The sequence below is a fragment of the Zea mays genome, chromosome 6 (assembly GCF_902167145.1).
Source record: "Zea mays cultivar B73 chromosome 6, Zm-B73-REFERENCE-NAM-5.0, whole genome shotgun sequence".
In the NCBI taxonomy this organism is placed as follows: domain Eukaryota; kingdom Viridiplantae; phylum Streptophyta; class Magnoliopsida; order Poales; family Poaceae; genus Zea; species Zea mays.
In genome coordinates, this window is record NC_050101.1 from 145,799,512 (window position 1) to 145,814,280 (window position 14,769).

The 14,769-nt window shown below is 48.1% G+C and overlaps 2 protein-coding genes across 4 annotated transcripts; one reads left to right on the plus strand and one right to left on the minus strand.

Annotated features, from left to right (window-relative positions):
- Positions 1–751: 751 nt before the first annotated feature.
- On the plus strand, positions 752–2,926 carry LOC100283037 (uncharacterized). Its single transcript, NM_001155939.2, has 3 exons — positions 752–1,120; positions 1,223–1,867; positions 2,480–2,926. Exons 1-3 carry the CDS (start codon positions 871–873, stop codon positions 2,716–2,718), a joined length of 1,134 nt encoding a protein of 377 aa, NP_001149411.2. The 5' UTR covers positions 752–870; the 3' UTR covers positions 2,719–2,926.
- Positions 2,927–6,588: 3,662 nt separating this feature from the next.
- LOC103630171 (probable receptor-like protein kinase At2g42960) lies at positions 6,589–14,088 on the minus strand. 3 transcript variants are annotated; one of them, XM_023300378.2, is made up of 10 exons: positions 13,429–14,064; positions 13,106–13,334; positions 11,861–12,545; positions 11,657–11,761; positions 11,410–11,532; positions 10,735–10,905; positions 10,468–10,597; positions 8,493–8,702; positions 7,272–7,350; positions 6,589–7,157 (listed from the first exon to the last, which is right to left on the minus strand). In XM_023300378.2, the coding sequence occupies exons 3-9, from the start codon at positions 12,523–12,525 to the stop codon at positions 7,336–7,338; spliced, it is 1,419 nt and encodes a 472-aa protein (XP_023156146.1). In that variant the 5' UTR covers positions 12,526–12,545; positions 13,106–13,334; positions 13,429–14,064; the 3' UTR covers positions 6,589–7,157; positions 7,272–7,335. The 3 variants fall into 3 exon arrangements, with proteins under 3 accessions (XP_023156146.1, XP_008649473.1, XP_008649475.1); XM_008651251.3 differs by lacking the exon at positions 7,272–7,350 and having other exon boundaries at positions 13,429–14,088; XM_008651253.3 differs by lacking the exons at positions 7,272–7,350; positions 8,493–8,702.
- Between the last annotated feature and the right edge of the window lie 681 nt (positions 14,089–14,769).

Here is a 14,769-nt window from a genome sequence, read left to right on the forward strand (position 1 = left end):
CTCTTTTTTTTCGCTACCCGCATGCGACAGAAAAGGAAGTGTTGGGTGACAGTGCAATCTACTACCAAGGATGAATATATGGCTGTAAATGTGTTCTGAAGATGCGTGTGGCAGTTCAGTTACAACGATCATCTATCTATCTCGTTACACAGTTTATGATTTATTTAAACCTGGGAATTTATGTATGTTTTTTTTCTCCTTCCAACTGTCCTGATACGTGGTATGATTTTCCTGTCACCTCAACGGCTACTTGATTAAACATTCCGGCTGGCAGTGATAGATGTCCCCAGGCGATATGACACCGGACGCCCTGCACTTGCACAGAGAAGGCAGGGCAGCCCACTAAGCAAGCAAGGCATGTGTGCCATGTCCAACCACCACTCCAGCTACCTTCCCATCAAAGTCACCCAAAAACAAACCTTCCGTTCCTCGTCCCCATCCATCCACCAAGGCCATGGCGCGCCATGCTCTCCCTGCACAGCCCATCCATACGCCGGCCAATGGCCATGGCCAGCCGCAAACAAATCAAACGGTGTTGAATGGACTGCACGTAGAGACTAGAGAGAGATTTATTATTTATTTTTTTTAAAAGAAAAGAAGTATAAAGGGCCTACCCCAGAATAAACAAACACAGCAATCAAGCAAGCAAACAGAGGCATAATTAGCACCACCGTGTAGCAAGTTGCAATCCATGTGCCCCTGCTATATAACAATCCAACCCCTCTCCTCAGCATTGTCGTGCGTAGCATAGCAGCAGCCCTTGCCTGCCTTTCGCCTTACCCTCTCTCTCTCTCTCTTTCACACAACCACTCACACTGCCGGTTGGTTTCCCTTCCGTTGTGGTTGGTGCGTACTTAGTGGCGGCCGGCCATGGCGCGGAGGAGGGGCTTCTCGGCGGTGGTGCCGCCGGCGTGGCTGCCGGCGGTGCTCCTGTTCCTGGCAGGCGCGGCGTCGGGCGAGCCGCTGCAGCAGTACTACAATGCCATCTTCAGCTTCGGCGACTCCTTCTCCGACACGGGCAACTTCGTCATCATCAACTCGGGCAAGCTGCCCAACATGCCCAAGTTCCCGCCGCCGTACGCGAGGTGCTCCAACGGCCGCCTCGTGATCGACTTCCTGGGTAAGTTACAAGTCTCGTCTCGTCTCGTCGCCGGATAGAATCGATTGATTTGGTGGCTGGCTGCCTGGCTATATTAATTAATAATTAACTAACGAACCGCAGCCGAGGCGTTCGGTCTCCCGCTGCTCCCTCCGTCGGCGAACAAGGGCACCAACTTCAGCCAGGGCGCCAACTTCGCGGTGATGGGCGCGACGGCGCTGGACCTCAAGTACTTCAAGGACAACAACGTGTGGAGCATCCCGCCCTTCAACACGTCCATGGGCGTGCAGCTGGAGTGGTTCCAGGAGGTGAAGCGCAGCATCTGCCCCGACGACCCCGCCGCGTGCCGCGCCCTGTTCGGGAGGGCCCTGTTCGTGTTCGGCGAGTTCGGCGGCAACGACTACAGCTTCGCGTGGAAGGCGGACTGGTCGCTGGAGAAGGTGAAGACGATGGTGCCGGCGGTGGTGGCGTCGCTGGTGGGCGGCGTGGAGCGGCTGCTGGACGAGGGCGCCCGCCACGTCGTGGTGCCGGGCAACCTCCCCGCCGGATGCATCCCCATCACGCTCACCATGTACCCGTCCGAGGACCGCTCCGAGTACGACCCGCGCACCGGCTGCCTCAAGAAGTACAACAGCGTCGCGCTCTACCACAACGCCATGCTCCGCGTCGCACTCGACCGCCTGCAGCGCCGCCGCCCGGAGTCCCGCGTCGTCTACGCCGACTACTACACGCCCTACATACAGTTCGCGCGCACACCGCACCTCTACGGTCAGTCGCTTCTTCGATCGTTTTGATTTGATTCTATTCTCTTCTTTTCTCTTCTCTTCTCTCATAGGACCAGGAAGATCTATCTGCTCTGCTCTGCTCTGCTTTGCTGCTCTGGGCCTCTGCCACGAGCAGAGCACTGGTCCTGGTCCACCACTAATCACTGACCGACCAACCGAACAATCGCGTGAATTCTCCCTCCCGCCTGTCGCGGGGGACGCTCGTACGCCAGCCACAGCCAGGGGACGGGAGAGAGAGCTAGGGTCATGGCCTACGCTGGCGAGGTGTGTCAGGGATTGCCAGAGCAACATTGGTGTGAGTGTGAGCGGGAGTTGAGTTCACCAACCCGCACAGCAGAGCAGATCCTGGCACAGCCTGTGCTAGCAGCACGGCGTACCGAACGCCCATCTCCCGTCCCCCCCTCGGCTTGGCTCCACCTCCACTCCACTCCACCCCGTCCATGGATCCTTCCATATACGGCCCGAATGGCCACCAGGACCAACTTGGCACCGTGCTGCCACGCCACGACAAGCTATCTGTCCTCCCGAAAATTTGCTAGGGGTGGTGGGTGGAGGACGCGCATCGGACCTGATTGTACTCAACTCGTAAATACAGGCTACAAGCGCGGCGCTCTGCGGGCGTGCTGCGGCGGCGGCGGGCCGTACAACTACAACGTGAGCGCGTCGTGCGGGCTCCCTGGCGCCACCACCTGCGAGGACCCCGACGCGCACGTCAGCTGGGACGGCATCCACCTCACCGAGGCGCCCTACCGCTTCATCGCCAACACCTGGGTCAAGGGCCCCTACGCGCACCCGCCGCTCGCCACCGTCGTGCTCGAGGACATGGTCGACTGATCCCTCTTGCTTCTGCAGGATTGGTTTGCCACAAGGGAGTAGCTGATATGTAACGTGAATTCCATTCGTTCATGTCCATGTATATTGGGTACTACCGGAGCGGAGTAACAAAAAAAAAATGTTAGTCTTTTCTGTTTTTTTTTTCGTCGTGCACCTGTGTGCCGTGCAGTCGCATAGATCAATGAAGAAACCACTCCAGCTGTTTTTGATGATTGGTTTAGGCGGACTTGCAAGCGGTCGAGCCTGCTTATGTTTTGCTATGTTGGGCAGTGTACTGTACACGCTAAGGCTCAACTCGATGGTTGGCACCCAGACAACACCAGCCCAAAAACGCACTACACGTCTCTGCGTGTCCATGAGACTATGAACCGTGCGTGCGGCTTGGGTCCGGTCGGTCCCGGGCGGTGGTGCTCGTCTGCCCGAGCGGAGGCGCGCCAGGACAGAACTAGAGCTTTCGGCGCCGACCGGACGGACGCTCAAACTTTGCGAGGTGCGTGTCAGTCCGTGACTGTGCGCGGCGACCCCTTATCATCAGGCCAAGATTATTGCGTACTGTACTGTACGGCCGAAGAGCCGGCTCCAGCAGATAACAAAATTTGCCGAGGCGGTAGGCGTAGGAGGGAGGGAAGAACAAGACAGCGTTGCCTGGAAGGCTGGAACAAGCAACGCACATATGCCGTGGCCCGCTCGAGGGACCAGACGCCGCCGGACGTGGCGCAAGCGAAGCCGAGCTGGCTCGCAGTCGCAGGAAACAAAAGCGCTTTTTGGACGCCTCCGCCCTTGGCAGCTTAACACGCCGTAATCATTGCCGCCTTTTTCACGTATACTTACGAGTACCACTAATTGTTTGACCATGGCGATCGGCAACGCGGTCATTATTACTAATACTCCGTTGCCGAGACAAGAGGCCGCAACACCGTCCCGGCGCGCCGAGGCATCGACCGGCGGTGGGGGATCCACCGCTTCGCTCGCCGTGCGTCCGCCGCCCGGCAGTCCGCGCAGCCGCGCGCGCATCGGTGGTGGCACTGGCAGTCAGCGGGCGGGGGTCCGGGAGAGGAGGGGGGACGCGCGGACGCCGTGCGCTGCTTCGCCGCCTCGCATGCTGCCGAGGAGGCCGGTGCGGTGCGAGGCGGTGCGGCGCATGTGCGCGTGCCCGCCCCGAGACAGGCCGTCACGTGCGCGCATGTGGGCTCGCCTCTCGCGTCGCGCCCGCGTTCGATGGTGCGTTCGTGTTGGGGACCGACTCAAGCACAAGAGACGATGACCCCATGGGCAGACGCATCACAAGGCTTACACGTGGATTCTGAGGATCAGTTTTAGCCCGAACTGCCCGCTTAGATAAATCGGGCGTTCTAACAATCCACCGACCGAACGCCGCTCCACGGAATGTGGACGCCGATCGGGTCAACGTGCACCTAAACATGAAGCTTAGATAAATCAATCCGTTCTTTTGTTCGTCCATTACAACCCTTCAAAAAAACGCTATCAGTCTCATCAGTATGTCCACTTTTATCCTCGCACATTGAAGCTTCATTAAAAAAAATCATTGACTAGATTGACAAATATAGAAGAAGAAAAAAATTGTCTTTGAAAGAGCTAACCAGGAATCAAAGCAACCCTCAAAGTATTCATAACCCATGGTTTGTATGTCAAAGGCCTCGAAGAACCCACACCGAATTCCCTTTGTTAAACACCTTCTTAAATTCTTCAATTGCATTGAGATGCCTTGGGTTACTCTAATTTGGTAAAGTTATTAGTAACCCAAGTTTTCCTGATTCATCAAAAAGCTCATTTTCATGATAAAACTAAGAATTCGTTATTACATAATATTGTAATTTCAAATATAATTTAGTAACAATGGTGATGGTATATATATATGTCATGGTCAATATGATTCTCACAGTGCAAACTATCAATGTTAATTTTTCAATTCGTCGATAGCCCGGCAATACTTTGTTGGGAACACCATAACTCCATCTGAAGCGACTTTGAGGTCCATGAGCACTCGATAAAATCTTATTCGATAGATTTGAAATAGATCTAGTCCTACATCAATATCACGTCAGCAAGGTTTTCAAACTGACACGACAATTTGCTACTATTTCTGTATGACACTGTCATGGGCTAGTCATTTAACCTTAGAACCCAGACCAAAGTTGGAGCATGTCCCAAATAAATGGAGAACATGAAAAATAAGCTTTCGTACATCCTCCTTCTTGGCCAACACTTTTAGAAGTCAGCAAGGACGTCCATGCATAGGTGGAGTCCCAATCCAAGTCAAGTTCGAGTCCTTCTCGGAATCCAGAACTAGCTAGCAATAAATGGATGCCCGGTACAAATACGAACTCCATTTTTGACGATCCACATATGGATGCAAAGTTATGAAGATAAGATTTCCAACCCAAGTGGTCTCACCTCGATTTTTTCGGAATTAATTGAAATCATCAAAACAAGTGATGATTAGACCCGTGATTTGCAAAAGGCATTAGCCAATTCTCGATAGAACACAATTCCCATGCATGATACCCATTCAATATGCGAAAGGGTCTCTAGTTGATTTAGTTAAATGGTCTTAGGAACAGTCCTCAGGTTCTGAATTTGACTTCCAAGAAAGTCCCCTATCTAATTTGGTTTCCATTAAAAGTGTTAGATTATATGTATATGTTGTTTCCTGTTGTAATAGGCTTGTTTTAGGGTTAGGTTTTCCAATAAATGGGGGATTGAATATTTACAAATAACAAGGACATAGGCCCAACAAAAGAAAGAAGAGGAAAACAACCTATGGAAAATTCTCCTTACAAAGAAGCTACTTCATAGTAAGAGCCCTTTCACTTTAGGCTCGACCTTGATGATAACCATGACAAATCCTCTCTGAAATAATGTTTCCAAACATGAAGAGTAGACCATTGTAAAAAAAACAGTGCTATTTCGGAGCTCCCAAATGGCCAAGCAGGTAGTTATAACCAGTTCTCTGAAGATACGGCTTCCAAAGCTATTTCTGGCTTCCATAATCATATCAAGGGATTGAAGATTTTAATTTCCAGACAATGTGGACGGAGGCCCAGGACAGCTGACTGAACATTCAAGAACAGCTGGTCTCTCCACACCTGGAGCTCCAGAGAACACAATTATAGTCATCCAGGCGTTTATTCTTTCCTCTAAGCAAGCTCCTGGTGTATAATCTATCTCTGGTTAGAAGCTACAAGAGCCTATGTTCCCAAAAAACACAAGAATTCCAAAGCCACTTGAAGAGACATGATGCCAGCAAAGAGCATGTTAGCTGTGTGCAACTGCATGTGTGTGTAGTTTCTTGGAACTGAAAGTGCCATAACCCCATATTTTCCCACTTGTCTTCTGAGGAGGGATCCTGTTCCCTGTCATGAAATAGGGCTTGAACCTCAGCTAGATGTTTCAGAGTTTTAAGAGGAGGGATGCAAATGGAAGTTTCTTTTCAGGACTTGTTCGGTTAGATGTAGATTGGAGGAGATTAAATCACTAGCTAGTCAAAAATGAATAGAAAGGGATTTAATCTGCCTTCAATCCTCTCCGATCCGTATGCAACCGAACACGACCTTATAGGAGGGCTGTCCAAGATAGTTTCTTACTAAGCAGCAGTTTGTGTTTCCCGGTAAAGGAGAACTGAGGAAAACTTGTTTGCAGGTGGCTTGAGTTCCAAAGCTCTTTCCAGGATAGCAAGGAACTAACCTTGCCTAATGAGCAGCAGGCCCAGAAGCCTGTAGGAATCAGAGAGGTTTAAGATGCCACTGAAACTGGGCTCTTGGCATGGGGTGGAGCAATGTTGGCTCATCAACATGCCCTCCCATATTCATCAACGTGACAGTCATCATCATCAACACTGAGCCCAGAAAGTGAAGCCAATTCTTCTATCTCCCCTTTATATTCTACGAGTAAACGAAACAAACACAAACATCATCCAAGGTTACATTGATCTCTTCATGCACTTTGGAGTTCATAGCAACCAGACAACAGTTGCTGCAACCGACCACCACAGACGCCCATCTTTTTTCCCTTTCCCTTTTTTGGTAGGAATGCATTCTTCTTTTGAAGTTTTTTTTTACGAACTAGGAACTAAGTAATACAACTATACACCCTTCAACTACCACACGCCACTGTACATGTGTCAAGGAACACAAAAATGTATTGTCAAGCATCACATCCAAGAACGAAAAAAAATCCATCAATCTGTGTCGTCATGTATCGAAGCTGAGATTTCCTGCTTCCCACATTGCGCGTCTCAGCGTCTACCATATACCTCCTAATATGCCCTTTTTCTTTCATTTGGACGAAAAAGTTCGGCTCTTAGGTCGTGGTGGCCTCGCTTCATGCTCAGGAGCATCACTCCTGCCACTGTTATTCTTGCCCCGCAGTGGCTCGGTTTCTGAACTCTCAGGGATTCGGATTTGTCGGTGTCTCCTTTCCTGCAAACCCAGGGACAGATGTTATTCTTGTGTAACAGTATAACACTAGCTAAAACACAACCATTCACTGGGTGGTATATGCTAAGCATCAATGTCACATTGAATGTTAAGTACCAAAAAGGAGATTTGGCAGGTGCACTACCCTCGATACTCCAGGCAGGGGACATATCATCCCATATCAGATACAGATATGCTGCCAATATGCATTGGATACATCCATGAAATATACAGAACAAAAACAAAAGTCCACCATCAGATCTTAAGTTGTCTCCAGCAGCTTACCTATCATATCTCACATCCCATCTCCTATTTCAAACTTCACCCGGTGAACATTGTAGTCTACAGTGCAAAACCGTGATTTGCGCGACCATATGTACGATCTACTGGAGACAGCCTTAGAAACCAGGAAGGCAGGAACGTAGAACTTGTCCACTTATGGAAACGTTCATTCCGTTCCGGGAATGCGGGAACAATCTCGTCCCCGTGGTGTTAAATACTCTGTTCCCGTTCCTCGTCCCCATTGTTCCGGAAACCTGGTTACTAAGTATCGGATACTTGGGCCGTTAGGTATTTAGTCCATGTGCTCAAAACAGTCCAACCCAGAACAGCTATTGCATTAGGCAGCTTTCACCACTCCCCCTTCTCCGACACCATCACCAGGAGGCTAACCATGCCATCGCTGAATTATCTTCCAACTTAAGTCATCATTCGTTTAGGAGTTTACCTTCTGTAAGTTAGGAATGATCGAATCACATCTATAAAATTTCCATCTTCATAAAGAGAGGGCATGCATCATACTAGTTCATGAGCAACATTAAAGAGTTAAGCTTCTTCTTTTCTCCCTCACCAGCTTCTTCCCTCCCTTTGCTGCTGCCCTAGCCGTGCCAGTGGCGGAAGGACCTCTAGCTGAGTTGGTTAGGTGATCTTAGTATACCTTCTCAGGTCCTGAGTTTGACCTCCCGTGGGAGCGAATTTCATGCTAGGCCTGTGCATGGGTAGGGTAGAGGTTCAAGGTGTGAGGACTTATTAATACAATACCTAGGGATTCGGGGTGTGAGAAGGTCTTATTAAGTCTATGTCCAGCAGATCGTGTATATAGTCATGCACTGTAGATGACACTGTTTACAGTGTGGAGATTGAAATAAGAGATAAGATATGGAATAAGATAGGAGAGCTGCTGGAGATAGCCTAATACAATACCTAGGAGCTATCTTACCCCTACAAATTGAGTTTTTTAGCCATGCGAGTGGTCTCCATGGCCCTAGCCACCTCCCCCGTACCCAATAAACCTAGACTATGACAGTTCTACATGGAATTAAATAAACAAATTCAAACCTCTTGCGGTATGAGTTCATTAGAATCCAACATCCGGACCACCTGGTCCATGCTAGGCCTCTTCTCAGCATTCAAATCGATACACCTCAGAGCAGTCAAAAGGGCACGTTTCAGCTCCTTTGTCGAAGGCCTTCTCTCAAGGTTTGGGTCCACCACTTGTTCAGAACGTCTGTTGGCAACCATCATTTTAAGCCAGTCAACCAGGTTTACCTACAGGTGAGCAGCAACACATTAGAGCATGGAGGGACCATCAAATATAACAGTTTGCTATTTATCAGCTGATACCTTTATCTTCTTCAGTGAGTTGTAAAATAATTTTATTGACCTGAAAAATTCTACATGCAACTTTTGCACAAAAGTTGAACGATCTTTGCAGGTAGAAAAGGTTACATATGCATTCACCCATATGAACTACTCCTTCCAGTTTTGAATATATAACATAACGACCAGCTTAATTAGTACAGAAAACAAGTTGGTCCTATAGTTAATCCAGATGGACTGCATCAGTAGGCTGAGCTTTATGGATGTAGCAGCATTGAAATCATAGATTGGAAAAACAAGATAACAGGCACAGAATAGTACGAAGTAGCATCAATCCATCCACATTGTTCTGACTCTAGCTCTCTCACGGGCTTGGCTAGTGCATCAGCTCGACGTCAAGAATGTCTTCCTCCATGGCACTCTGATGGAGACGGTGTACTGCACTTAGCCACTCAGTCGTTCGGCTTTGTGGACCCGACTCACTACGACATGGTCTGCAAGCTCAACCGGTCCCTCTACGACCTCAAGCAATCGCCTCAAGTATGGTACAGCTGCTTTGCCACTTTCGTGCTCTCCTAGAGGTTTGTCGAGGCCAAGGTGGAATCCTCCATGTTCGTCTTCCGCCATGGCCTGGACGTGGCGTACCTCCTCTACATCGACGACATTGTTCTCACGGCCTCCTCCCCCATGCTCCTGCGATCCATAATCTCCTCCCTCCAGCAGGAGTTTGCGATGAAGGACATGGGTGAGCTGCACCACTTCTTAGGGTCACCACTCACCATGGAACGCCATCCCTAGGCCCTATTTCTCCACCAGCGCCAGTACATCGTCAACGATCCCACATGCTTTCGGAGTCTTGTCGGGCATTGTAGTACCTCATCTTCACCCGGCCCAACATCGTCTACACCGTCTAGCAAGTGTGCCTCCATATGCACGACCCCCGGAACTGCATCTCACCGCTATGAAGCGGATCCTGCGGTACCTCCAGGGCACCCTCGATTTCGGCCTCCTCCGCCGCTCCTCGACCACTGACCTCGTCGTTTACACCGACGCCGACTGGGCTGACTGGCTCAACACGCGCAAGTCCACTTCAGGCTATGTCGTGTTCCTAGGCGACAAGCCGACAACCTTCTCTCTTGGTCCTCGAAGCATCAGTCGGTCGTCTCTCGCTCCAGCGCCGAGGCCGAGTACCACGTCGTGGCTAATGGCGTGGTCGAGACAGCCTGGCTCCGTCAGCTGCTCCAAAAGCTCCATAGTCCGCTAAAATGGAGCATGCTGGTCTACTACGACAACGTTGGTACCGTATATCTCTCCACCAACCCTGTCTAGCATCAACACACGAAGCATGTCAAGGTCGACCTTCACTTTGTGTGTGAGTGTGTCGCCATTGGAGATGTGTGAGTTCTTCATGTACCAACCACCTCTCAGTTCGCCGACATCTTCACCAAGAGCCTTCCCACACTGATGTTTGAAGAGTTTCGGTATGTTTGAGTTTCGGTCCAGTCTCAACATCTGTCATGGCTAGAGTTTCGACTATGGGGGTGTTAGATGTATTGTGTGTGTCGTTGTCATTTGTATTGGGTCTAGGCCCACCTAACACCATTATTAATATGTCACCCATCACCCAACCCGGTATAGGGTTAGGGTTTCCACTTCTATCAAGACCAATAAGGATGCCATAAATTATTAGAAAAGGATATTTGACAAATATTACCTCATTTGTAGGGCGATCATAATCAATTGGATCTCTACCTGTAATAGCTTCCAACAGAACAACCCCAAAGCTATAGACATCACTCTTTTCATTTAGAAGTCCACTGTTAGCATATTCAGGTGCAACATAGCTGTGAAGGAATAAAGAAAATATTGAGTAAAACTATTGAATAGTAACAATATTTTTCCTCAAAATTACAGTGGACAAGATTTGATGAATAAACAAAGAGAACGCGCCTCAGATATACAACAGTACCAAAAAACTTACCCAAAGGTACCCATAACTCGTGTAGCAATATGGCTTTTACCAGCACCAAGCATCTTGGCCAAACCAAAGTCTGATATTTTGGCATTAAACTCATCGTCAATCAAGATATTGCTGGACTTGATGTCACGGTGCACAACTTTTGGTTCAATTGCCTCATGTAAGTAAGCAAGGCTGTAGATTTAGCACTCTATATCAAATTTATGTTTTACAACCAGTGACAGATAGCCAAGAAAATAGGTCATCTAATCACCAAACAGGGGATGGCTATGTTATTCCAAATAAAAACAAAAAAAAGTTCAATATAATAAAAAATCATGATGAAATAATAATATGGTCCCAGAAAATGACAAGAATCATAAACCAGTCTCACAAAAAAAATGGTAGGATCCACAAGATAGTGACAAGGACTGCTTCAGAGCTGATCTGGGTCAAAACTTATATTTGTTCGCAACAGTATAGATGATGATTTGAAGTGACTAGTAAACATAGCAGCTAATCAAGAAGTTGCTATGATTGAGATGTGTAACAATCAGATTTGCCATTTTGTTAGCCTTCGATATTAACTGGTACAGATCCAGTCAATTCACACTTTGGATTACAAAAATGGTATAAAAATTGCATTGCTGAAACAAAAACAATAAAAAACATATTATATTCGGTTAAGGAGTTACTCACGCCTTTGCAGTTCCCAGAAGGATTTTCATGCGAGCCAACCAAGTGAGAGAACTGTACTGGGACAATTCCCCATGGAGCCAACTTTCAAGATTTCCATTATTCACATACTCATACACAAGCATCCTGGTTGCATATACATGTCAAGTGATTCCTGTTAATGACTTCCCTTTCTCTTAAGTACCAAAAGAATAATGCATAGGACATCATATTTTAGAGAAAAATTAAAAAGGTGTCTTTGTGTTCTTACCTTTGAGTACCCTCAACACAGTAACCCAAAAGGCGGACCAAATTCTTGTGACGAACATGGCCAATTGCCTCGACTTCCACTCTGAATTCTCTCTCAGCCTGTCCTCTGCACATGACAGACAATTCCACTGTAAGAAAGAAAGCAGAAGGGCAAAGGCATGTACTGCCACTGCTTCAATAAAAAATTGCTACAGAAAAAGCTCACAAATTGTTAAGGATTTTCTTGACAGCAACTGGGGTGCCATTTGATAATCTGCCACGATATACAACACCATACCCACCCTCACCAATTACATTATCCTTTGCAAAATGGTCAGTTGCAAGGTCTAGATCTCTGAGAGTGAACCAATGGCCCCAACCAAGATAAGAAAATTCAGGTAAACCTGCCAATGGTGCAGAGTCAACAGTAGCGTGCGTGGAAGACTGTTCATCGACAGAAACAATCTGAGTTCCCTCGCAGCCATCCATAATGGGAAAAGAAGCAGAGACATTGGTCTCTTCTCTTTGTTTCAACTTTTCCTCCTGAGCCAACTGAATCGCATCTCTATCAACTGGTTCAACAGGCTCAGGCCCATTCTGAATAGTGAGTAGAAGCCCATCATGTACAACAAAATCTTTGGCAGGAAATTGGTCTACCATCCCCACTTCCTTGATATCTTTGTACGCTGGAGGGATCTGGTGCAGTCGACGGTCATTGAGTGGCTTGCGTGACCTCTTGATACAACTTTGAATGGTAAGGCATATGAGAAGAATGAGAAGAATACCCAAGAGGGACGCTCCAACAGCGATCCCAATCACAACCCAAAGTTTAAGGCCAAAGACAATTGTTCTCTCATGTAGGGATTCGGTTAGACTGGAGTCTGATGACATTTTTTTGTATCATGAAATACCTGCAAGAGGATAAGAACATGTCACAAACAAATGGAAATAATATATCAATTAACAAGATTGCAATTGCAGTGTAGGTTGAGCTGGCCCCAGTGAAGGCGTTGCTCAACTGCTCCTTGAACAGGTATTAGTGTGACATACTAATTAATCAGGAGAAAGCAACATTGTAACCGCCTAAGAACAAGACCAACCAAGTGTTTTGTGGACTCTATATCTACATGTACATTCAGAGGGGTGTCAGGTCCCAGTTAATTTAAGCAATTGCATTTCCACAACCGACACGACAGCATCAGCTTGTAGGTCAATTATTGAAGTTCAATTTCCTATTAGATTAGTTTGTCCAACAATCCTTAAAACATCAAAAGGTGGAGCATTTATAGTAGCAGGCAATGTCAGTTTACAACACAAATCTAACCCAGGTAATCCATACCTGCTTATTTGGTGGATAAACAGCACTAGCTGCTATTAATCATAAGCATATGAACAATCTCTTTTCAAGTCCATCGAAAATTGACGAAGCAGACGGCGTACAACAAAGAGAAGCTTCTATTGAGACACTTACAGTTAAAGGTTGGCGCGGCGAAAAATTCCAGTCTTTACTGGAGAAGCTCAGCAATGGCGGCGGATGAAAGCCATCCTAAATCTGAGTGTCTCATCAGTGGCGGTCCTGGCGCAGGACACGGGAGTTCAGTTGAACCCAAACAAGTCCTGCGACTTCGATCTTGAGTGCCGGAGAAGTAACCAAACCACGGATGCACACACACACACGCAGCTCTCAAATCCACGCCGACCTGAACGTAGAGAGCAAAGGGGAGAGATTTGGATCTGAATGCGAAGAAGAACGGAATCCGTCCAAGAAAAAGCAAGCGAGGAGCTTTTGCTTACTGGCCAACAGCAATGGGCAAAGACGGAAGGCAATCCACGTACGGATGCGCGGATCTGCACTCCACCACCACCGCCACCACCCACCACTGGACGACGAGACGAGAAGGGAGCCGCGGCGGCGTCGCGTGGAGGATCCAGGCCAGCACCAGCCAAGAGAGGGAGGGACCGGCACTGGCACTGGCACTGGCGGGCGGCCTCGTGCCGGGCCGTGCTCGTTTTGGAATTTCTAGAGGCGTGTGCTGGGGCAGCAGTGCGTGCGCGGCGTGGGGGCGGTTGGCAGGTCGATCGCAGCCACCTTCCGACGGTCGGTCGCCCCCTCTCCCTCTCCCCTGCCGCACCGCACTTGCTTCGTTTACAAATTTTCACGGCCACGTCCACTCATCTTTACTTCCTCAGCAATACTGCCGGCCGTAGCTGGTTCAGCCGGACGCGCGCCGGAGTGGCAGACCTGGGGGAGTGACGGGGAAGGGAGACCGACGGAGCTGCTGCTGCCAGTGCGCGGAAGTGCCTGCCAGTGCCAGGTGAGCGAGCTCTGGCTCAGTTCGCGTCACGTAGGTAGCGCCGCAGTAAAGGTGAAGTAAAGCGGACGCAGTGACGCTTTCCGACGCGGAAGCAAACCCATAGTCCGTCCGGGGTCAGTCGGGGGGCAGGTGTGGATCATGTGTGCCAAAGAAACAAATGGGATAGAATAAAGATGAGAAGAATTCCTGTAGTGATGGGTAAGGTCCAACTAACACGAGTGCGCATCTTAGATGGGCTGTTGTTGTCTTGTTTACTTCCTTCACTGTATATACGATTCTCTCCATTAGATTATGTGTGTATGCATATGCCATGGGATCTTCTGGGTGACAGCAACGTCGTATTCTTCATTGATCTCATTACTCTCCTGGTGGTCTAGGACGGGCGGCCGAGCTTGGATAAACAAATGGATTTTTTAAACTTGATTTTTTTCTTTTTTTTGCCCCCAAGTAAACTAACTTTTCTGACACAAAAAAACATGAGTAGTTTCTTAATGTAATGTGTATCACTAGACTGTATTTCAAATACCTAGCTCGTCCTTATAAAAAAACTACCTAGCTTCAGAGCTGCTCACCTCGTATTACAAGTCGTCAAACTATCTGAGGAGAACAAGGCCTATACCCCAATGGCACCCATAAAAAACTAGTTGAAAATATCATGATTTGACCTTTAATTTCACGAGACAAGAAAATCCTAGAAAAAGAGTAACATTAGGACAACAAAAAGATTTAGTGTGCTCATATGGCAGATTAAGAAACATGTGGTTCTCACTTCTCACACATGTCCTAGCATTCAACTCCACCAACAAAATCAATTCGAAAT

Coding starts and splice junctions, on each gene's coding strand:
- LOC103630171 (XM_008651251.3), bottom strand. CDS start 12,525: ATGTCATCAGACTCCAGTCTAACCGAATCCCTACATGAGAGAACAATT. Junction 11,762..11,860: donor AAGAAAATCCTTAACAATTT/GTGAGCTTTTTC, acceptor TGTCATGTGCAG/AGGACAGGCTGAGAGAGAAT. Junction 7,158..8,492: donor ATGAACTCATACCGCAAGAG/GTTTGAATTTGT, acceptor CTGGGTTTGCAG/GAAAGGAGACACCGACAAAT.
- LOC100283037 (NM_001155939.2), top strand. CDS start 871: ATGGCGCGGAGGAGGGGCTTCTCGGCGGTGGTGCCGCCGGCGTGGCTG. Junction 1,121..1,222: donor CCTCGTGATCGACTTCCTGG/GTAAGTTACAAG, acceptor AACGAACCGCAG/CCGAGGCGTTCGGTCTCCCG. Junction 1,868..2,479: donor GCGCACACCGCACCTCTACG/GTCAGTCGCTTC, acceptor TCGTAAATACAG/GCTACAAGCGCGGCGCTCTG.